This window comes from Puntigrus tetrazona, chromosome 11, assembly GCF_018831695.1.
Source record: "Puntigrus tetrazona isolate hp1 chromosome 11, ASM1883169v1, whole genome shotgun sequence".
Taxonomy (NCBI): Eukaryota; Metazoa; Chordata; class Actinopteri; order Cypriniformes; family Cyprinidae; genus Puntigrus; species Puntigrus tetrazona.
The window spans coordinates 9,682,304-9,705,256 of NC_056709.1; the positions used below are offsets into that span (position 1 = coordinate 9,682,304).

The 22,953-nt window shown below is 38.1% G+C and overlaps 2 protein-coding genes across 7 annotated transcripts in view; both read left to right on the forward strand.

Moving 5' to 3' along the window:
- The window catches only part of atp13a3 (ATPase 13A3), a 33,683-nt gene extending 21,743 nt beyond the window's left edge, over positions 1-11,940 (forward strand). For 3 of the 6 annotated variants that reach the window (XM_043251875.1, XM_043251877.1, XM_043251876.1), the window contains exons 16-33: positions 27-177; positions 283-399; positions 480-506; positions 604-757; positions 850-970; positions 1,090-1,214; positions 2,144-2,316; positions 2,576-2,704; positions 2,789-2,868; positions 3,023-3,065; positions 3,160-3,269; positions 3,671-3,767; positions 3,888-3,960; positions 4,200-4,365; positions 4,492-4,667; positions 5,042-5,130; positions 5,446-5,526; positions 6,900-9,285. In XM_043251875.1, coding sequence (XP_043107810.1) covers positions 27-177; positions 283-399; positions 480-506; positions 604-757; positions 850-970; positions 1,090-1,214; positions 2,144-2,316; positions 2,576-2,704; positions 2,789-2,868; positions 3,023-3,065; positions 3,160-3,269; positions 3,671-3,767; positions 3,888-3,960; positions 4,200-4,365; positions 4,492-4,667; positions 5,042-5,130; positions 5,446-5,526; positions 6,900-7,427 — 2,440 coding nt within the window. In that variant the 3' untranslated portion in view covers positions 7,428-9,285. Of the gene's footprint in view, positions 1-26; positions 178-282; positions 400-479; positions 507-603; positions 758-849; positions 971-1,089; positions 1,215-2,143; positions 2,317-2,575; positions 2,705-2,788; positions 2,869-3,022; positions 3,066-3,159; positions 3,270-3,670; positions 3,768-3,887; positions 3,961-4,199; positions 4,366-4,491; positions 4,668-5,041; positions 5,131-5,445; positions 5,527-6,899 lie in introns of all 6 variants that reach the window. The other 3 variants (XM_043251880.1, XM_043251878.1, XM_043251879.1) reach the window with 3 other exon arrangements.
- A 2,031-nt stretch (positions 11,941-13,971) lies between these two features.
- Positions 13,972-17,927, forward strand: tdo2b (tryptophan 2,3-dioxygenase b). Its single transcript, XM_043252936.1, has 12 exons — positions 13,972-14,113; positions 14,294-14,384; positions 14,457-14,547; positions 14,639-14,709; positions 14,988-15,115; positions 15,456-15,642; positions 15,739-15,846; positions 15,942-16,053; positions 16,507-16,564; positions 16,669-16,748; positions 16,829-16,919; positions 17,141-17,927. The coding sequence occupies exons 1-12, from the start codon at positions 14,079-14,081 to the stop codon at positions 17,298-17,300; spliced, it is 1,212 nt and encodes a 403-aa protein (XP_043108871.1). The 5' UTR covers positions 13,972-14,078; the 3' UTR covers positions 17,301-17,927.
- The last annotated feature ends 5,026 nt before the right edge of the window (positions 17,928-22,953 follow it).

Genomic DNA, 22,953 nt, shown 5'->3' on the forward strand with positions numbered 1-22,953 from the left:
GTGCTTTAACTGCTCCTCTGCACTAGATTCCACCATTCAGAAGAAAAAGCAGACGATAAGAACTTGGTAACAACCAAGTTTGTGTCCTGCATGGCCACCTGTCACTCTCTCACCAAGATTGAGGGTCAGCTCTCTGGAGATCCACTGGACCTCAAGATGTTCGAGGCCACAGGCTGGGTCAGTGTCTGCTGTGACAGGAGAACAGCTTTTAATGTTCTCATTCGAGTTTTGGAACTAGTTGTACTTGTTTTTATTTATTTTGGTGTCGCTCTGTGGCTTCAGATACTGGTGGAAGCTACAGAAGAGGAGACGGCTCACCACGACCGCATTGAACTCACTTACGTAAAACCACCCAATCAGCTTCTGCCGCCGCCAGTCATATCACCCGAACAGGACATGGTGAGCATTTCTCTGCTTTTTACAGGATAAATTATTTGTTTTTAAAACATTTGTTCTGATCTCTTGCTGTTTCTTTCCAGGAACTGTCTGAACTCTATGAGCTCTCGGTATGTACAATGGCTATTATTTGTATTTAATTTATGAAATCTGTGGACACACATTGGGGTTTAAATGATATCTGTTTGTTTTTTTTTAATGCTGTAGGCGTCATATATGATTGGTATCGTGCGGCAGTTCTCCTTCTCCTCCGCTCTGCAGAGAATGAGTGTGGTTGTCCGTCAGATCGGAGAGAGACGTATGGATGCCTATCTGAAAGGAGCTCCAGAGGTTGTGGCGAGCCTGTGTAAGAAAGAAACAGGTCAGCAAGAAAAATCAGTCGGTTGTTAATATCTAACCTCTTAAGTTTCAAGTATCCGATTGAAGTATTTTTTTCCTCACAACGCACGACAGTACCAGAAGATTTTGCAGAGGTTCTGGAGAACTACACCAAACAGGGCTTCCGGGTCATCGCTCTGGCACACAGGCGGCTGGAATCCAAACTTACATTTCACAAAGTGCAGAACATTAACCGGTAAAGATGACGCTTTTTACTGGGACGTCAATTAAAATTAAACTTAACTAACTAAACTGACTTTTACAGAATAAGGTGCCATGTTACGCTGGAACTGTTGGTTCTGTGTTTCTATACAGGGATCAAATTGAGAAAAATATGGATTTTCTGGGTTTGATCATCATGCAGAACAAGCTGAAAACCGAAACGCCAGGTGTGCTGGACGATCTCCGACGTGCCAGCATACGCACCGTCATGGTCACAGGTACATGACTTCTGTGGTCTGCATGTTCTACTTGTGGAAACCCGTTTAATATGGTTTCTGAACATACTTTTCAAATGGTCAATATCGGAGCATATTTTATGTAGCTTTCATTCAAAAAGATTTAGTTTTTAAAAGAAGGCTTCTTGCTCATCAGGACTGCATTTATTTGATCAAAAATACAGTAAAACGCTAATGTTCTGAAATAATAACATAAAAAGTTTATTTTTATATATTTTATGTAATTTTATTTTCCAAGATTCTTTTGAGTAAAAAATGTAAATGTAGTGTTTACATTGTTTCGTTTAAATTAATGTGGCCTCGCTGATTAAAAGATTGAACGCTTACATCCCAAACTTTTGAGCACTTGTGTGCGGCACACGCTGCCTATGATGTATAAATGTTTTCTCGTAGTACGTACCTAGCAGGACGCATTTGATCTGTGTCCAACAAACATGCTTCGGTTACGCCCTCCGTACCTTACTTGTGTTATTTCACCTGGCTAGCTTACCGGGAGCTGAACATGCTCATGTTGTTTGAAGATGGAAGGGAGTTTAGGGCGACCAGCCGCGGGCAGACGGGAGTCTGGGAGCTTTGTAGCTTAAATCATTAGGTATTCCTGGAATCTCGTCTAATAAGGTTCTCGGCTCTCCAGATTACCAGCCAAGCGCTCCAAAGTTCATACGAGGCTGAATGCAGCATTGTGAATGTAAGCAGATTGAGTTTGTACATGACCTACTCTCACAATCATGAGGAGCACTGGTTCATTGCCAGACACCAGCCATCATCTCTGTCTACTGACTAATTAAAAAGTACTTTTGTACCAATATATTGAATGATCTAATAGAATGGAATTTAAAAATGAATAGGTTATTGTAAGGGTTTTTTTTGTTTTTTTTGTTTTCTTAATCTTTTCTTTGTCTCTTGTGTAGGTGACAACATGCTGACGGCCATCTCCGTGGCACGAGACTGCGGCATGATTCAGCCACAAGACCGAGTCATTATTGCCGACGCGCTGCCCCCTAAAGATGGCCAGGCTGCCAAGATCACCTGGCACTACGCCGACAAACCCGGCAAACTCTCAAACAAGCCCACTAAACTAGAGGTCAGTGTGCCATCTGCTGGCCACACCCAGTCACTGTGACTTTGTGGGAATTAATATTCTGGGTTAATACGGTTTGAGACCTGTCCCCAGTTTTTGTGGCACATTGACACCGTTTTCAGATACCTTTAGCAAAATCAGTCTTACAGTAAGATACGTGCAATGGAACATGCAGTATGCATTAATCTATGGGAATCAGCCAAATACATCTCAAGACGCCTCGTATCAATCATCTCTCTGTACTTGTGTTCTTTGATTGCAGGAGATGGAGATTATTATGGAAGATGGGCATTCTGTGGATGAGATGAAAACTCAGGAACAGTATCACTTTGCCATGAGCGGCAAATCATTTGCTGTAATTACTGAGCATTTCCAGGACCTGCTACAGAAGGTATGAAAAAAGTAATTTTTTTTGATTCGTGTAGACGTGAGTTGTTAATATATGATGTTTATGGTGTTTTGATTGTTGGTGTAGCTGGTGCTTCATGGAACAGTGTTTGCAAGGATGGCGCCTGACCAGAAGACTCAGCTTGTTGAGACATTAGAAAGTGTAGAGTGAGTATTACACAAACACACAAACTCCATGGGAGCTCTGTTTGCATGTCTCTTTAGAATAGTAATCATTGGTGTATACTTGTGGTTTTACAAGGGATTACTCGCATAGTAGTAGTAAAACCTTGCTAAAGTTTTTTCCCTTTTTCTTCTGCAGTTATTTTGTAGGAATGTGTGGAGACGGAGCGAACGACTGTGGGGTGAGATATTTTAAAATCTTATTTGATAGGATTGTGTGTGGTGTTTTTTATTTTTTTTTATAGCTTAGCTAATGTCTGTCGGTTTTGTCATCAGGCACTGAAGAGAGCTCATGCTGGCATCTCTCTGTCAGAGCTGGAGGCTTCAGTGGCTTCTCCATTTACCTCCACGACTCCCAGCATCACCTGCGTGCCCAATCTGATCAGGTGTCCTAACCGCACCACAGCACACCTCCTGTTTCAAGCCCTCATCAAGAAAAATCATCATTTTCGGATTTCAGACTGAATTTATTGTACTGCCGTGACTTTCAGGACTCAAAACAACTCAAAGTCCAACAAAAGCATTTATTAAAATTACAAACGTTAGATTCGTTTTGGACATCAGAAATCCAAAAAACATGATGGCATAATGGCACAAACAAATATGTCTACTTTTACCTAATTTATTACAGTAAGAAATGGGACCTTTTGTCGATTGCTTGGTTAGGATGCTGTGTTAGTCTGAAATAGTTGATGGTGCTTGTAGAAGGCATTTCCCAAAGACAAATTCATTCTTTTCACAAAACATTGTGTTTTCCAAGAGTCTCACACATGCCGTTTCTCCACAGAGAGGGCAGAGCGGCTCTCATCACCTCCTTCTGCGTGTTCAAGTTCATGGCTCTATACAGTATTATTCAATGCCTCAGTGTTGCCCTTCTCTACTCCGTAAGTTCCCTCGTCATTCACAGAATTACTTGCTACAGTTATGTCTTTCTGTGCTCGTGAGTGACAGAAGGTCATTAGTTCATGCTCCTACATCCCTGATCCAGTAGTAATGCGTTTCAGATTGGCAGTAACCTGGGTGACTTCCAGTTCCTCTTCATCGACATGGCCATCATTCTTCTAATTGTCTTCACCAGTGAGTATGAGCTGTAATGTCTTTTCTCGTTCGGCTCAAATCGATTTCAGTGGTGCCAGTTGCATTTAATGGCTAAAAACCTTTTAGAATAATATGCACTAGAAATATTTTGGGACATAAATGTTTCATGTTGTCAATAAGCACTTGGATTTGAGCTCATGAAAATGCAGGAGCATTACTGATTATTCGTGAGGCCGTTTTTAATCGTTTGTTTTGTTTGCTTTCCCGCTCACCCCTAGTGAGTTTGAATTCTGCGTGGAAGGAGCTTGTCGCCCAAAGACCTCCCTCCGGCCTCGTCTCAGGTCCTCTCCTTTTCTCAGTTCTTAGCCAGATTCTCATTTGCCTCGGCTTCCAGATCATGGCCTTCCTCTTGATCCAACAATTGGGCTGGTACTCCAAACCAGAGTGAGTACAGCGCATTAGTGGTACTGCAACGCACTTAAACATCTTCAGATTGTTTTCATATTTAACTTGCTCGCATTAAAAAAAAAAAAAAAATCATCAGCTTTAGTCTTTGTTTTATTTTTCCAGTTTCTACAACTGCTCTGCTCCCCAACACATAGATAACTCCACTGAAGAAACGTCTGAAGAACGCATCATGAATGATGTGAATACCACACTCTTCTTCGTCTCCTCTTTTCAGTACCTCATTGTCGCCATTGTTTTCTCCAAAGGAAAGCCCTTCCGCCAGCCCAGCTACAAGAACTGTAAGGAACCGTAACCTTTTTCAGATCGATGCGTTCACGGTGCAGTGTGACAAACTCACGAAGCAGCATTGTTTCACAATTTTACATTCTATTTAGTACATTTTGAACATTTGAATGTTACGTAGATATAACGTTTGCATTCTAGCTCTGCATCCTGGTATGTTTGTGCGGTTAACTTGGGGTAATTAGTTTAGTTAAAATTCTCTAGAATTAAAATGTAAGTAATGTGTAAAAATTGCAATATGCATGTTGAAATGAAATTGTTCTTGTCTGACGTTTGCCTTGAAGACACAGCAAATGCTAATCGGCTTCTCACTTACTCTTCATTGTGTTTCTGGTTGACTGTTTTCTCCTTTTTTTTTTTTTTTTTTCAGGGCCGTTTGTTCTGTCTGCTTTAATTCTCGTCATTTTCCTGTTTTTCATCATGTTTGTCCCAATCTCTGGAATCTATCAATTTTTAGAGGTATGAAACTTTAATATATATGGCCAATGCTTGGAGCAAATATCATTCAGGCCCTTATAAAACCACAAGTTATCCTGCTTAATAATTCTGTGGAAACAATTTTTTTTGATGAATAGCAAGTTGAGAAGAACAACATTTATTTGAAAAAAGTCTTATATTTATTAAAATATATTAAAATTTTACAAGTTTTGATTAATTTAATGGCTTCACCCTAGCTGCATGTTTAAATTTCTTGGGGAAAAAAAATCTTACTGACCTTTTGAATGGAAGTCTTCTGTTTTAAGCCGTTCGTTCTATTGTCTGTGTTCTCCTCAGCTTGTATGTGTTCCTTTGAGCTGGCGTGTGTCTATGGTGCTCATCGTGGTGGGCAATACCCTAGTGTCGGTCTTCATCGAGGTAAGTGGACACATCAGGCCGTCACATCTGTCGCAGTGTTTGTTGTGGATATTCACATCAAAATAAACTGGTCATTTTTGTTCAAATCAACAAAAGTTGTAGTTGTATTGCTAGCTCATATACATAATATTTTTTTTTTTAACTGGGAAAGTACAATGCTATTATGGATGATACTTTTTTCTTATAGGATGTGACTGTGAGAAATAGTGGACCCTTCAGCCAGGGTCATAACACACTGCTCTTGCTGTAACCCAATTAAACGTCTTGAGTGTATTTAATGGGGATATACAGAAAAACACACATATAGGGTTGGGAATCAGTTCCAACATCTTTATATAGCTACAACTGTAAAACATATAAAAAGTTATATGCAAAAATATTTATATAAATTCTTTTATACATTAGTCAACATTTGAAGGGGATCAAAAAAGTTTATGGATGTTGTCCTAAGATAAGAATGGGTATTGATTTGGTTTTAGGACACCTTTGAAGAAAAGTTTTGATCGACTTCGAATATTGGCTTCTGTGCTACTTAATATTTACGTATTATTTGTAATAATTTTATTCCATAAATTCAGAACGAATTTGTCTCAAATTCATTGGCCTAAAAAGGCAATTACTTGTTAATTAATGAGTATCTGATTTTTGTTGTAATAAGTATGAATAGCTATTAATCTTTGTCTATAAATTCAAATATAAGTGTAGTTCAGTTTAGTACATGTGTATGGCATAACAATATCAGCAGCTAGCAGCGTTAAAAGAATCATTAATGAAAAGGCAAAATGTCTTCGGGATTCCCATCCCTGTTTAGAAGTTAATTCCGCTCTGCTCAGGCTGATCCGCAGGAAAAGGAAACAGCCAGGCCATGTATTGTACAGCGTGTCTGATTCCATCAGCAGCTCCTTCTGCCTCTGAATCCCACAGAAAAAGTCAAATTATTCTTGTCTTCTTTGGGGAGAAAGCTCCTCACCCTGATTAAGAAATGCCAGCAATCATGTTAGTGGCATAGTGGCTGTTTGCTTCGCCCTTTTAGATCCCGGTTGACTTCCTGGTGCTAAATACAGGTCACGCCGTTCTCTCTCACCAATCAGTAGAACACTAGACTACAACAGCCAATCAGTGGCGCTCCTGTGATCTCGCTGTGTGTAGTGAACTGATGACTTTTAGTCCAGAATAACGTAATTCTCTTGCCTCCACTGTTTTCCTTTAAACTAACACACAATCCAAAAACAAATCACCGCCCTTTCAAGAAATGTATTTAGTTTTGCTCTTGACAAGGAAAAAGCAGAAACAAATGATGACCAGAAATCTTTTGCTAGCCATGTGATCCGTAGCTTTCTTCATTCTTTCCGCCCTACTGCGATATTCTTTAGACCGTCGTGCTTGACGTCATCTTATGGAAGCATGTGTTCAGCAGAGACAAGCAGGGCAGCTATGGCGTCTCCCCTGCAGGCCCGACACCACAGGTTGGGAAAAATCTGACACTTCTGTTCACCGTTGCCTTTTCACTTCCTGGTGTCCACTTTCACTCTTTTCCTCCTTTCCTTCCTCCTCTTCCTCCTCCTCCTCCTCTTCTCTCTCCCTCTCACCCAGCACCCTGTCTTAACGTTTGGCCTTGCATGCGCCAACATGATTTTTCTGAACGCTCTCTAGTGCCCCCTGTTGGGACTCTTGTTTTGTCATGCTCCGGGGGCTTACGATTACCCCACTTCCCCCTCCCATTTCCCTCTAATGCTCCTTCTGTAGTGGCAACTGCTGCATACATGTGTGAGCTCTGCGTCTGTTTAAACTGCAGTGACGGTGCAGGTATGTGGCAAACAGAGCAATGTTTAATGTCTAACTCGGTGAATCGTAAAACTTGCACTAACGTTCTGACACATTGTGTTTTGTGGTTTGGTTAAAGGAACATTCCGGGTTGTTTGCAACTTAATGTCTATAGGATGAAGTTTGCGTTTTTGCAGAGGAACTATTACTATTTGTATAACTAATGTAGCGTTGTTACATGGACTTTGTATCATAATATCAATTAACCATATAGTACGTAGTTAATTAATGTTACTCGGTACTTAAATGTATTATTACATTGTAACAAGGACACTTTATTTAAAATAAAGTCCCATTTCTGGTATCATGTGCGAAATTAGAAAAAAAAAAATCTGCATTTTTCACCTTTAAACCTTCCATTTGTTGCCACCAGAAGTATTACTTTTATGTAAAACAATATTCCAACCATTGTTTAAAATTATAATGTTATTTCAGAATATTACTGTTTTTAGTTTAGTTTTTCAAACGGTCAAATCTTCCCAATCCCAAACCTTTGAACTGTAGTGAATAGTAAAGTTGTCATAGACATTAAAGGGTAAATAACTCCGATTTTTCCTTTAAATGAATGTCCGAGGGTTCAAAAATGGGTCTGGCCAGCTGTCAGTTTTCATAGGCAGTCATTTTTTTTCCTGCTTAAAGTGGGACTACTTTTTCTAGTTAACAACAAACTTCTGGTTGCGAAAATGTAATAGTTTGAGGTTTCATCTGAAAAGCACATGTAAAACGTGTTGTGGTGTCCTCATACAAGTACTACAGTGTTTTTGTATTACTATATATTTATTTCTATTAAAATTTTTGCTATATTTTTTTTTTTCTTCAGTTTTTCATTTTAATTTAAGTTTTGGTAGATGTGCTTTTAATGTGCTTTTGTCATTTTTATATTTAACAGTTTCATAATGATTTTCAAAAAAAAAATGAATTGACAATAACAACACCGATATGAAGTTAAAATATAACAATCATTAATCTAAATTACTTTAAATTGACTTAAATTGCACATAACCTGGAATATTCTTTTTAAAGAAATGTTCCTGGTTTTAAGTGAGCTGTATTTACAGTATCTGTGGCCTGCCTTTGATTACCACTAAAAATAATTTTGACGAGAATGTAAAAATAAGCAAAACTTGTTTACAGTAATGCAGTTTCAATGAAAGTCCGTGAGGCTGGGCCTCCAGATGGGTTTAACAAAATGCATTGTTCATAGTTTTGTTGAAGTGCTTGTCAATTAACTTGTTTATCATATATTTCCCACATTAGCTTTATAAATAGTTTTGTCACGCAAGTAACATTTCAGTGTCTCCAATTTTATAATTGAGGAGAAAAAAAATAAAAAAATAATCCCAGTGCAGTAGCCTACCCTATAAACTTGTATTGTAGGCGCATTACTTTATACACAACATTTGCTTGTTTTAATAAATCTGTATTATTTTTTTGTGGTAACTGTCAGGATGCTATAGGTCTGAACCCGGAACATTCTTTTTAATGCCATTCGAGCTTCAGCACTACCTAAAGCAAGCATTTTGGTCTTACTGAATTGTGGCATTAATTTTAATAACCATAAAGAGTCATTACCCCTGCATGTTCTCAAAGGCATGACATACTGTACAGACAGACCAAAGGCTCTGACTTTGTTTCTGCATATGAAAATGAATATCTCATCCTATTTTGTTATAGCTTAGCGCTTCCATCACAGGTTTGTATTCTGTCCTTTCGAAGGAAATGATAAACCCAGACTTCTTGTTATCTTCTCTTCTCCTCTCCACCTCCCCCTGGCCTGTGTGTTTGACTATAGGGAGGAATAGATATGTTTGGAACGAAATGCCTGTCCTGGCTCTGCTGCCGGCAGAAAAAAGTGCCCAAGGCTCGCTACATGCACCTGGCCCAAGAGCTGAGCGTGGATCCAGACTGGCCTCCCAAACCTAAGAGCACTACTGAAGCCAAAGCCGCCTCTCATCCGGAAGACTGCTCCTACCAGATCGAGGCCGTTTCCTAGCGTCCCCCCCACCCAACACACTCCATATCGCATGTCCAAACCACCAGGGATACCTTTAAACAAATAAAGCACTGTCGAATATAAAGATTTTGTTAAGAGATACGAAAAAGACACCAAAAACCCACAAAGGAGAGTTTGTATTAACACCTCGGAGATATCTTCAGGTGATTTATTGGTTTTTTTTCGCCCTGCTGCTCAAGATTGTTTGTTTTGGGTTTTTTTTTTTTTAATGGGTGAGGCTCACAGGCTGGGAACTGTAGAAGCTCCACCCACACGGGAACGCGGTTAGTCGCCGATATCCACTCAAGACATCATGTAGACCGCAAAGTGATTGAACTCTACCAAATGTGGCTCTTTTACATCACCTTCTCCGTGATTTCATGGACCTGGTGGCTCTCAGCTCTTCACTGTTACGTAGTCGGAAGCGTATCATCTCTCCAGGCTGCCGGCAGGGGGCTGCATGCTAACGCTTTGCATGCAGGAACAAACCAAACCAAACTCTAGCGGCTCACAGAATCCAAGATCCAGCTTCATTTACAGCCAGCTCGTTTTTACAAATATATCGAGGTAGATATATAAATATATATATAATTACACATGATCTTTACTTTTCATATCTCTTCCCATGGAAGAATTGAGGCGGGATTCGGGTGAGGATGGCCAAACATTGTGAAAGTCGTTTGCGTTTTGTTAACCTCGTCTGGCGCGGTATCCAGTGATGGGTTTTGATTTGGTCCATCCTGAAACTTTGTACCAATTTTCGTTGAGGAAAAAAAAAAAAGTGTAACGACAAGTCCTGGTTTATTCAGCAGCATCATTCAATAAGGCATTTCTGGGAATTGCATTGCGAATCGGCTGGAAGGGGATCGGTTGTTCACGAAGAAATTTAGGGCATGTTCAAAAGTACAAACGGTAAGAGCTTGAAACTGGAGCGTTTCTGCGAGGTGGGGACTGTTAAAATTGTTAAAATTTTCCAAATAAAATCAGGCTGCCAATGAATTGACTCAAAATTAGCCAGATAACAGTATTACTAGTGCATGACTCCTTAACGGTTTTGCTGCTAATCTATCAAAGCATTTTTTTAAAATCTTAAGTAACAAACTAAAGGTTCGAAATGTTTCAGATGATCCCTTCCTTCCTTCCAGATGTGATTTTTACTTGCATAATTTATGCAGAGCGATTCAACTAGCCTCGACTAGCAAGCTTGCCTCAGTGTGTCATCTTTGGTTTCGAAGGAAAAGCGTTTCTATAAACCGTAAACCGTATCAGGTGGGCGCCTCTGTTTAATCTCTGACCGTTTGTATTGCCGCTTGTAAAGTTTTGGTCTACCATTTCACTACTTCGGTTGGCGTCTCTTTTCAGATTTTAACGTTTTTTAAACCCGCAGAAGTGGTTTCAAAAGGAAAATGATTAATAGTACAATTTTATAATTAAACGCCAATTGCATGTTGCAGCTTCACTTTAATTAATACGTGAGGTAATGCAATTTGTAAAACTATTAAAAATGTTTTACACGAACCGTTAAATTCTGTGGAGAAAAAAAAAAGGACTCAATTAAAGTTGAAGTTCATGCAGTAAATCTTACGATCCGATCATGTGTGTTCCTCCATGTTTGCATGTATTTATTGTTTGGACTTCAAATTTCATGTTGATTTTATTTTACTGTATGGGGCATTTTAAATCTTCAGTTTTATCTGAAAAAGGGCTGAATCTGTCTCTGTATTTATTGCTCCATTTCTGCAATACTTTGGTACTGTTTGTTTTATGAAATGGTATTGGTCATCCGAAATAATTACAGCGTGTTCTTTTCAAGCGCGTTTGTCCGATTGTTGTATCTGTATGTTTGTTTGCTGGGCATTCCTTGAACGAGGCCGTTATGGACTGGTGAGACGATCACATGATTTATCAATCAAACTGCCACCTCAAAGCACCATCTACTGACCCCAGATGGATAAACAAACAATCTTCATTTTTTTTTTCCTTAACAAATGTGAACTATAATGCTGAATGAGTTGGGGATCGGGGAATGTTTAAATTATTTTCTCTTTTTTTTTTTTTTTAATTACTGTTCTTGTTAATGCTAATTATTTTTCTTTAATTTTTTTGTATTTAAGTAGGTCGGCTTATCTTGATCTGAACTGTGTGGTGTAGCAATCAGTTTCTCTTCCTCTAGGAGGCAGTAGGTTGCTGCTAGGCCTTGGAGAACATCATTAAACCCCGTCGTTCATAACAAACCTGCACCTTATGCGCATTTCTATTGATTTTGTTTGCTTTTACACTTACACTTTCAGATGCACGCTGAAATATGTCATGTCATTCGTTATGGTCCATAGCAATCATCTATGTGCTGAAAAAAGTTTTTTTTTTTACTTTTGTTTTTTTTAAACCGGAGCCATGTTCATGTCGGCATCATGTAACAATGTTACTCCTTCGTTTTATTCTTCTATTACTGTATGTCTTTTTCATTTAAGAACGGTGTTATCAAACATGAGCAAAAGATCAGCCACTGGTTCTTTTAAAGCTGGAGTGGTTAATTTCCTCAGGGAAATGTGTGTATTTGTAATGATTAATGCAAAATAAATAAGTATGGAAAAAGATATGTGGGTCTGTATTCTTGGAGATGTTCTGTAGGTATTCTAAATCCCACTTTATTTTTGTAGAAATGTAAATTTGTCGTTGCTGGGTTTTTTTTTTTTTGTTTTTTTTTATACACCTGTAATTTATTTTTAATTTTATTTGCTTTAATAAAAATTGTAATTCGTCATCTTTTTTTTCCCCTACTTAATGTTCTGTAATAAATGTTGTAAACGGAAGCTTCTTTTTGTTTTTTGCTAAAATGCGGTATGGTCAATTTTCAGACTTGATGAAAATGAAAGTAATACTTTTTTTTTTTTTGTTCTTTAGCACAGCTCGCTTCGGGGGAAAAAGCGATAGAAAACACATTTGTTTATTGAAATTAAGCATCATGTTTAACTTTTTTTTTTTTTTTTTTTTTTTTTTTTTTTTTTTATGCTAAATAATTTTTTTATTAAATACATTTCCTATTCTCATTTTGTTTCTAAATAAATATTTTCTAAAAAATATTTTGTAACAAATTGTATTTCTCAGAAAAAAAAAAAATACTGATCCCAAACTTGTTGTAATCAAAATAAAAAATGTGAATTACTGTAAATTTCAATAATACAGTACAATAAATGAGCCGAGTTTAAAACGGGCACAAACATGTAGTTCTTTGTATGCGTTGTAGTTAGCGGTTTCACAGAATTGTTTATCATGATATTAATATCTCTTGGCTTCTGGTAGGTTAGACGGGCGACAGCGGTACAGATGAAATGGAGAGAAGAGTAGCACAGGAAGCATTCAGGAGAAAAAAAGCTGGCCATGGTAGAAATAGACACAATTTACTGTCCTGCTCGTTTTATGTTTTGGAGCTGGTAGAATCTTTAACTCTTATGTCATGTGACCCGATCGAGCGTCAAGGTCAGTTTTTTAGGCGACTCTTTCCTACGTCGTTGCTGCTTCTGTGCCATGGAGCATGTGATTTTTTTTTACACGTGTTTGCCCATAAATTTGTACATTAACCCGGCTTAAGCCCCCACGTTAAAACCGCTAAACACTTTGACCTCAAGCTCTTTCTGAAATATCGATTTGTTTCGTTGTTTTAGGTCAGACCTCCCGATCTGTCTCCGACTGATGTTTTGTTTTCATATAATCGCATGCATCTGTAAACGCCTGCTCTTATGTAACGGCCAATCTTGTTGTGATCCCCAAAGAAAATCTCTCAAAAAGATTTAGTGACTTGGAAATATATATACATGTATGTACGCATATGCATATGAACATCTCCAACTATATATGCTTTTGGAGTATTTAAAGCAGTTTTGACGGTAATATGGTAATGCAGTCTTGAAAATGAGGATTAAACTTAAGTTTAATGTAGCTCTTTATTTTGAAATGTTCTAGTTTTCATTTATTTTCTACACTGAGATGTATCCTTTTAGCACCACGTGACCTCGTCATGTTAACCTGCTATTGGCTGTTTCTGTTTGATTTTAAGAGAACATGGCCATACTGAATAGTAAATATTTATCAGCTGATAATGTAGAAGGTAATGCAAAAATAAATAAATAGCGTAAATAAAACAGCACTACAAGTTTAGTTAAATGTAATTTGGAGTTTGGGGATCCACTTTTTAGCAGCTGTGACGATTTATTCGAAACCTTAATCAGCGTTATTTTAGTATCACTGTGATACTATTACAGTTTTTATGGATGTTTTAAATTTATATTTCCCCTTTTTAAGTAAATTCTCAAGCTTTAGTCGTTTTTCAGTATTTAGTATTTTTAATCTTTAGAATTTTCTCTCTATATATTTCAAGCTTTTAAGCAGCACTGTATATATATATATATATATATTTTTTTTTTTTTGGCCATTTTTATTTTTAAGTAACTAAAATGGTTAGAAACAGCCCTGGACTATATGACTTAATTTGGCATGTCCCCTCTCCCCCCATAACACTTATATTGTAAACTGTACACAAACACACACACACACACACTCACATGTCTATCATGTGTGATGCTTCGATAGGCAGGGTCTGGCTCTCCAGCATTTGATTGGACCCTGAAAACCTTTAAATGCTTCACTTTGCAGTGAAGCACCCAGAACCTTGAGATAACCTTTAGTAAACATAGATAAATAAGATTCATTTTTGTCTGACATTTTGAGGAAAAACATGAGTGGATGTCCTTTTTTGGGAAGAAAGCATCAGTATGTTTTTAGAATTAGTTTTTATCTATGCTTTACATTTACAAATGAAATACAGTGTAATAGATCAAACTGTTTTTAGATTTTACCTGAATGTAATATATATATATATATATATATATATATATATATATATATATATATATATATATATATAAATCTCAAAATTTGATTGTTTACCAGTAAACCCAGTCAGACAGAAGAAGAGGATGAATCCCAAAAGGGCATCAACAAAGCCAATAACGGAGGAATCGTCTATGGAGAATACCTACAGGTAATAGGTCATCAACCTTTATATATCTACTGAATATTAATTACTCATATATAACTTTGAGCATGCTTTCAGCTCGATAAGGTGTTGAGCGCTCAAGTTTTGCAGAGTGAACAGAAAGGTAACAAAATCCATGATGAGCATCTCTTCATTGTTAGCCACCAAGGTAAAAATGCTATTTATATGTATTTATAATATATGAAATAATGCTAGCTCAAAACATTGTCTCACTCTTATTCTGTGTTTTTTTCTTTTAGCTTACGAGTTGTGGTTCAAGCAGATTTTATGGGAGCTTGATTCAGTTCGAGACCTGTTCCTTAAAAACCATGTGAGTTGAACTAGCAAAATCCATACTGAGTTGATTGCTCCTCAAGCTTTTACAAATAAAGGTTTGTTTCTGGCATCAGTGGAATCACGAAGAACCTTTAACTTACATGGAAATATTTCCGTTCCTCAAAAGGTTCTTTCTAGTGAAAATGGTTCTTTAGAATTTTTTAAATGTTCTTCACTCAAAGTTCTTTTAGGAATTGACCACATGGTATCAGAAGTAGATGTTTCTTTGTTTTGTTTTGTTTTTAAACCATTATATGTGAACTTTGTCCACAGGTTCGGGATGAGAGAAACATGCTGAAGGTGGTGAGCAGGATCTACAGGGTCACCATGATCTTCAAACTACTGGTGGAGCAGTTTGCAGTCCTGGAGACCATGACCGCCCTGGACTTCTTTGATTTCAGGTAACATCCTCAGTCAGCTTACTCTCATGGCAGTTCATAAGTACTTGTAATATTTGTAAATTGGTGGTTATTTCATATGAATTCATACAATTGCATTCATATGTTTGCGGATAATCCTCATATGCCTCACTGACTAAATCATGTTTCTGTATGAATCACATCATACTAATTCATAAAACATAACCACCTCATAAAATACTTACATTTTCTAATGAGATCTGGATGGCCTCAACTCAAACAACCTTAGGTCACATGATTAATTTGGTTTAGATTTGCATTGACATAAAAAGTAGATGAATTAGCCGAAGTGGGACTGGTTTAAGATGCTTATGTGTTTTAGGGAGTACCTGTCCCCAGCCTCGGGGTTCCAGAGTCTTCAGTTCCGTCTTCTGGAGGCTAAGATTGGTGTGGCGAATCATTTGAGAGTCCCCTACAACCGACGACACTACAGAGATAACTTCCACGGACAAGAGAGCGAGACGCTGCTGAGTTCAGAGCAGGAAGCCACTCTCCTTCAGCTGGTGGAGGTAAAGCTTCGCATCGCCAAGAATTCATTTTGGCACTTTTTTTTTTTTTTTTGGCATAATTAGCATGCCATTTCAATTGTATAATGTATATTGTAGCAATGGCTGGAGAGGACTCCCGGACTGGAAAAGGATGGATTTAATTTCTGGGGAAAACTGCAAGCCAGCATCGAAGAGGGTCTCAAGATGGAGAAGAGCAAACTGGAAGTTCGTTCTGCTTTCTTTTCTGATCACAATCGTTCTTTTCCATTCCATTTTCTCAGAAATGAGGCTCAAGGTTTGTCCGTTTCTTTGACTTGCAGAAAATGGACGATTCTGAAGTGAAGCGGGACCTTTTGACAGATCTAAACAAACAGGCCGAGGTCTTCGCCGCCCTGTTTGACCCGAAACGCCATGAGCATTTATTAAGCAAAGGTGGGGATTGATTGATTGAAATATAAATGTTAAAGTAAAAAATAAACACACTGCGGTTGCCAAGGCTGAATGAAAAAGGAAATAAATAGTGCTGTTAAACAATTAATGACAATTAATTGTCTGACAACGCTAGAACTACAAAAAACTAAAACAGAACTTGAATTATCCTTAAAATTAAATAAATATTTTGAAAGAACAAAAAAAAACCCAAAGTAATAAAATGACAGTGGTGCATAATAATTACTAAAATTCAAAGTTAAAATGCTGCTAATACCATGTTTTTAGACATTATATGACCTTATCATTCATATTCTACACTAAAAAATGTGCATAATTTAAGATATTTTCACAGCAGTAAACCTGTACAAATAATTACAAAGAAATGGCAATTTACACTGAATTCTGCAGTCTATGGTGAATCAATACCAATAAATTTCTATCTTTTTCCAAAAGGGGAACGGCGACTTTCTTACAAGGCCCTTCAGGGAGCTCTAATGATTAATTTCTATAGGTATGTGAGATTACGTTTAATCTCAAATGAAATATATTCAGTATTTGTTTTGTGCATTATAGAGTAGGGCACTTTTTTCAGCATCTACTTTTGTTTTATTCCAGGGAAGAGCCTCGCTTCCAGGTGCCCTTCCAGCTCCTGACTGCACTGATGGAGATCGATACGCTCATGACCAAGTGGAGGTGTAAGTCTTCCATTCTGAGCACAAATCCACGAATTTCAACAGCCACGTCCCACTAATATCCCTCAAACCTTTCCCTCCAGATAACCATGTGTGTATGGTGCACAGAATGATCGGGAGTAAGGAAGGGACAGGTGGATCTTCAGGATACCATTACCTTCGCTCTACTGTCAGGTTTGTGTCTCACCAATGATCTGAGAAAGATGCTATTTGTCCCAGTCTTGTTTTGATCATCATCTTACTCAATGGTGGCATGATTGTAGCTCATCAACTCATCCATATCTCAAGTTATGATGCATAATGCTCACTTATCGTCGCTGATATGGTTTACAAGCGTTTTAAACATTTTCACTGTGTCACATAGCGATAAAATTCCTTGCTCTCTTATCTTCCAGCGATCGTTACAAAGTGTTCGTGGATTTGTTCAACCTCGCGACATTCCTGGTACCTCGTGCCTGGGTGCCCAAACTCAACCCAAACGTCCATAAGTTTCCCTACATGGCCGAGTGTTACGACAGCTCGTACAATTCGTGCAGCAGCGAGGATTCAGATTAGAAACGTCAGACTTGTTTGTCTGTGCCGACGAAACCAAACGATGTCCAGAAACTCTGAAAGAGTGCCAGTAGTCTGTAATGATCAGCCAGAGTTTGTGCTTTTAGTTCTGTTTACGTAGTGAAGGGTTTAGAAGGGTTTAGAAACTTCTTTCAAGGTGATGTAAAAAGAAAGTTTAATGAGGAAGTGATCGTGTATATAACGGAAATCAGGAAATCTTGTAAATACTATTTATATTTTAAGCATCTATGTAAAAGTGTGTCTTTTGTAATAGATATTTTTTGAGAAAGCACACACACACACACACACATATATTATATATATATGTATATATATATATATATATATATATATATATATATATATATATATATATGTATTTTGCAAGCTGCATAAACAATTAGATATAAAATCACTGTTATTTGTAGCAAAAGCAATAAATACATTGTATGACTCAAAATTATAGGAAAAAAAATTGGTTTTGTGGTCCAAAATGTACAAATGTAATTTTCACTATACAGTTAAAATGCCTATTTTATGCTTAAAGTGAAGATGTTGTGCACCACAATAATAAAGAAAGCTATATATTTCTCTTAATGCTACTTGTGAAATAAATATTCTTTATTTGAATTCTTTCCACATTTTCTCCATGTTTCTCCATGTTCACCGGCTTTTGTTGGTAGATATTTGTTTGACCGCAGTCACTCTCAGATGATCTCATGTTTGTGTTGTGAATGAAGGGCTACTTTGCCCTTTGTTTAAATAGACATATGAACTGCTCAAAATCGTAAAAAGTATTCTGTTTCATCATTTAAAAAAAGACAAAGTGTTCAATCATTTAAATTGAAAACACTAAAATATCATCTAAAAGTAACAGCGGTTAAATATAACTTTACTTACAGAAGCTGGTGAATATTATGTCATTGGGCTTGTATGTATGTAATGGCCAGATTGATTTTTCTGCTTAACCGCTTATAAATGATAAGGCATAATTGAGTTGATTCTTTGTTTTGGTACGTCATGTTGTCTTTAGGGTTCATTCGCAAACTTTCAAGATTACTTAACTGACATGTAGTACACTTTGTCTCTTTACATAAAGCCGGTGTGAGTTGTGTGGTCAAGAACAGCGTGCAGTGATTTGTGTATTACATAAGGTACAAACATGCAAGTTCTGTTAAAAAATTACCTGCACTGTCCACAAATAGATGTACAGAGGGCATGAATCTGCTGAAGTAGTGTTTGTATAGAAAATGAACAGAAGCGCACAGTCATTGGGTCTGACAGTAAGAGCTAAAAATTGCATGCATAGTATAGTTACTTTATTGTATAGATTTATTTCTTTTAAAAAAAATAGATATACAGAAATGCACAGTGGAGATCAAAATTAGATTTTATAAAATCCAAGACTTCAACAAAAACCCATTGGTTTGTGGGAAACACAGCCATGAAAACTAGAAAACAGCAATGATTATAGCAAAAATTATTACAACTAACATATACAGCAGTCAGAAATGAGTAGGAATTGTAGAGGCCATTGCTTTAAGTGACTTCATCACATTTGTTAGTATTAGTTTCTTTCACTATTTTTTTTATGCATGTTTTAAAATAATGAATGCAATTGGTGCCAGGGTCAAAAAAAATAAAATAAAGGTAACTGAATAATTTACTTTATGAAGCCCTTTTTATTTTGTTCATAAAGAAAGGCATATTGAATTAGTGTTGATGAAGGCCACAATTTTATGTTTCTATTTAGTTTTATTTTTAGGCAAAAAGTTTATTTCACATGTTTCATATACAATGGTAATTCATAATGCTTTAGATAAATATAATATTTAAAAAATTATTATAAAAGAAGTATAGCAGATGCATAAGAAATAAAAATGACAAGTTAATTATTTAATAAAATGAAAATAAGAGAAAATATATTTTATTTATTACTTTCTATCTATCTATCTATCTATCTATCTATCTATCTATCTATCTATCTATCTATCTATCTATCACTGTCTATATCTTTCCTGTGGTTCTGCAGACTTAGCTCTATTGTTCTTTCTCATCTTTGGCAGTTACTTTGGGGCTTTTCTGTCGTCTCTTTGCACTCTGTTAATGATCACAAATAAAATAAGTCAAGTTAATATTCACTGCTTATATATTCATTTGTTGTTTTTCAGAGCAAATATCTTCTAGGCGATGTCTTTTAGAGGAATTGCCGTGAGTGTCCAGCAGAGGGCAGATGTTTGTTGTGTCGTCAGTTATGTCATGACTACAGACTGGGATCTTGCTTGGAGCCCGATTCGCTCTGATTAAAAGAAAATGGCAATGAAATGAACTAATCCTAAACCACTTCCCGCCAAGTGGGTTTAAATAGGTGACAGGTGTAAACACTCTACTGCTTTTTTGCTTCGGAGCGTTGCATGCTGTCACGCGAAGATTACATCTGCTGCAAATGAGGAAGAGCTAGACATGGTAGTTCCTCTGGCATTACAACACGATCAGCAGCGTCCTTGTCTTCAGCTGTTCCCCTGGGTGTTTCACTAAAAGAGCTTTTTAAAGATGCCATTTCGGCCGTGTCTTCATGGATGTGGTTGTTACATGACTGCCAACAACCGCCGCTAGCACTGCCTTCAGTGTCTGGGTCTCCAGCATGCTGAAGAGGTGTTTTGTGAGGGGTTATGTCCGCATTGTGAGGCATTGCCCTTGACAGTGCTGCGATTTCGCCTCTCTATCCTTCGTAGTGGAGAGGTACCTTCTGCTGCCACCCATTCTGTCTCAACTGTCCGACTTGGCTATGCGATTCAATTCACCTGACAACCCCCAGGTTCAGTAGTGTCTTCGAGACTTTGGTGGCAGTCTGAGACGCCTCTGTGTGAGATGTCCCTGCTCTAGGAGATTGCTGTCCTCCTGGCAAAGGATGCAATCGAGCCAGTCTCCCAGCCAAGATGGAGACAGGGTTTTACAGCCCTCACTTCATTGTGCCCAAGAAAGGTGGTTGTCTTCGATCGATCCTGGATCTGAATGTCTTGAACCGGGCCCTTCACAAGCTTCTGTTCAAGATGCTCATGCAGAAGTGCATAACGAAGTGCATCCAGCCTCAGGATTGGTTTGCAGCGACCGACCTGAAGGATGCATACTTCCACATTTCGATTCTTCCCCAACACAGACCACTTCGGCCTCTTCCTGCATCTTTACGAAGGTGGTGGAGGGCACACTTGCCCTTGCTGGGTCAACTTGGAAAAGAACAAGCTCTCCCCTGTCCAGAGAATCTCTTTTCTTGGTGTGGAGTTGTGAACTGCTTCAGAGGCAGGACAGTGGTTCCATTGAAACAATTTCAGAGGGTCATGGGGCCTATGGCATCTGCAGCTGCAGTCATGCCACTCGGTTTGGTACATATGAGACCACTTCAGCGCTGGCTGAACTCCCAAGTCCGGAGGTGGGCATGGTGCCATGGGACGCACCGAGTGACAATCACACCGTCTTGTCAATACAGGTTCATCCCTTAGACAGACCTTGCTTTTCTATGGGCGGGGTGCCCTTGGAACAAGTGTCTTGGCATGTTGTGGTTACAAAAGATGCCACCATGACGGGCTGGGGTACCACATGCAACAGTCAGGCAGCCTCAGGGTTCTGGACAGGGCCTCGTCTGCTTTGGCACATCAGTTACCTAGAGCTGTGGGCAGTGCATCTGGCCTTGTGGCAATTCTGACCACTGCTTCAAGGCAATCATGTATTGGTCTGCACAGACAATACTGTGGGTGTGTCGTACACCAGCCATCAGGGAGGTCTACGATCACCCCGCATGTTACAGCTCGCCAACCATCTCCTTTGGAGTCAGACGCAGTGCAAATCAACGCACAGCATCCACATTACGTGCAGTCGATGCACTCTCACAACAGCTTACGTGGTGACTATATCCCGATATGATCCAGCTAATTGGGAGTCGATGTGAAGAAGTCTGTCTCTGTTGTCTCCCCTTCCTTGGGTAGGACCTGTCACATAGGCTAATGGTTTTGCAAGACTCCACTCTGTGTGTGTTATTTTATTTTATTTTATTTTCAGAACTATTTGAACATGTAGTAGAAAATAACATGTTATATGATGTGAGTTACTTAACCAATATTTTTAGTTTGTTCAAATCTGTGTATGAGAGCGCCTTGAAAATTCCCAGTATATTTTAATAATGCTGTGATAATACTGATGTGATCGTTATGGAAATTTATAACAGTGATCTGGAATTCTACCTTTATTAATTTGATCAATCGCTAGCTTATGTAAAATAATTCTGATCAAATCTTTAAAACGGAATAAACAACAACAAAAGTAATAATAGTTTTTAAGTAAAGAAAATGTGCTGTTCAATTATTGAAATGTTAAAAAAAAATATGCCAGAGGGCAGGGGGTTATAGATAGATAGATAGATAGATAGATAAATAGATAGATAGATAGATAGATAGATAGATAGATAGATAGATAGATAGATAGATAGATAGATAGAGCTTTACTTGTCCACTAGAGGGCAGAATGTATCCAACAGTAAGTGAGGGTTGCTCTGGCAAAGGAAGCGTCATGTGACAAAGGAAAAAAAATCTTGTTCCATGGCGTACTTTCATCTTCTGTTCTAATCGTTGTTGAGACAAAACAACCTATGAAATCGTGTTAAGTGTAAAACATTCTTTGAAGGATGTAAGTGACAGACGGATCAGCTGGGCAGCGGGGACATATTTTCACTGGGCTGAACACCAACTCAGGAAATCTGTCTCCTTTGAAAGATTCAATTAGTCCCCTTAGTATCACAGTTGATTGCACCCCTCCTACAAGCATTTCCTGCAGTTATCTCCAATTCAAGCTGGGGGACGCGGAACTGCACGAAAAACATACAGACGAAGCGATGTTAATGAAAACATATCCTCAGTGCCAATGTAATTCATCACGAACACGTTTTGCTTCAAAATGTTTCCAGTGAAATATAAAGCTCCGGGTGTGTGTCCATTCATGATGTTTTCATTAATGTGCTATTATGGTACATTGTTTTTCAGTTGTCAGTCTTTGTCTGTGGACAGTTTTTTTTGCGCAAATTGTTTCTGTGGAAGTCTCATAAAGTGCATGCTGTTTTTATTGTCAGTGCAGATTGAGATATTTGGTAAACACCGTACCAGACGTTGGGAGAGAGAGCAATGGGACTTCACCAGTTCTCACCATCTGGTTGGCAGACTGTGCTTCAAGATTGATGGAAGTGTCACAGCATTCACAGCCGTTTGAGTGCAGCTCAGGTCTGTGTTTAATTAGCTGCAGAGACCTTGATGGCTGCTCCAAATTGATCCTCTGAGAGGTATTTGTAGAGTGATTAGACTCTTGTGGTCAGAGTGCTGTTTTCTTCTGTGTTTTACTCTCTTTCAGTCTCATTACACCCTCAGGGCGTGATTTAATTAAGGACAGCTTCAGCTAAGCACGGTTAATTTTTCCATGACACACTTGCGAAAGCATCATACCTTACCATGCTCAGTGAACACTCACAGACTGGGCACCAAGAACTACCTGGTATTCAAGATCCCATTCACAACCTTACCGTGTTTTACCTATACTAGAATACACACTGTAGGCCTACAGTTTATTCACCACCCCACAAAACTCATACAGCACACAAAAGAAATAACAGGCC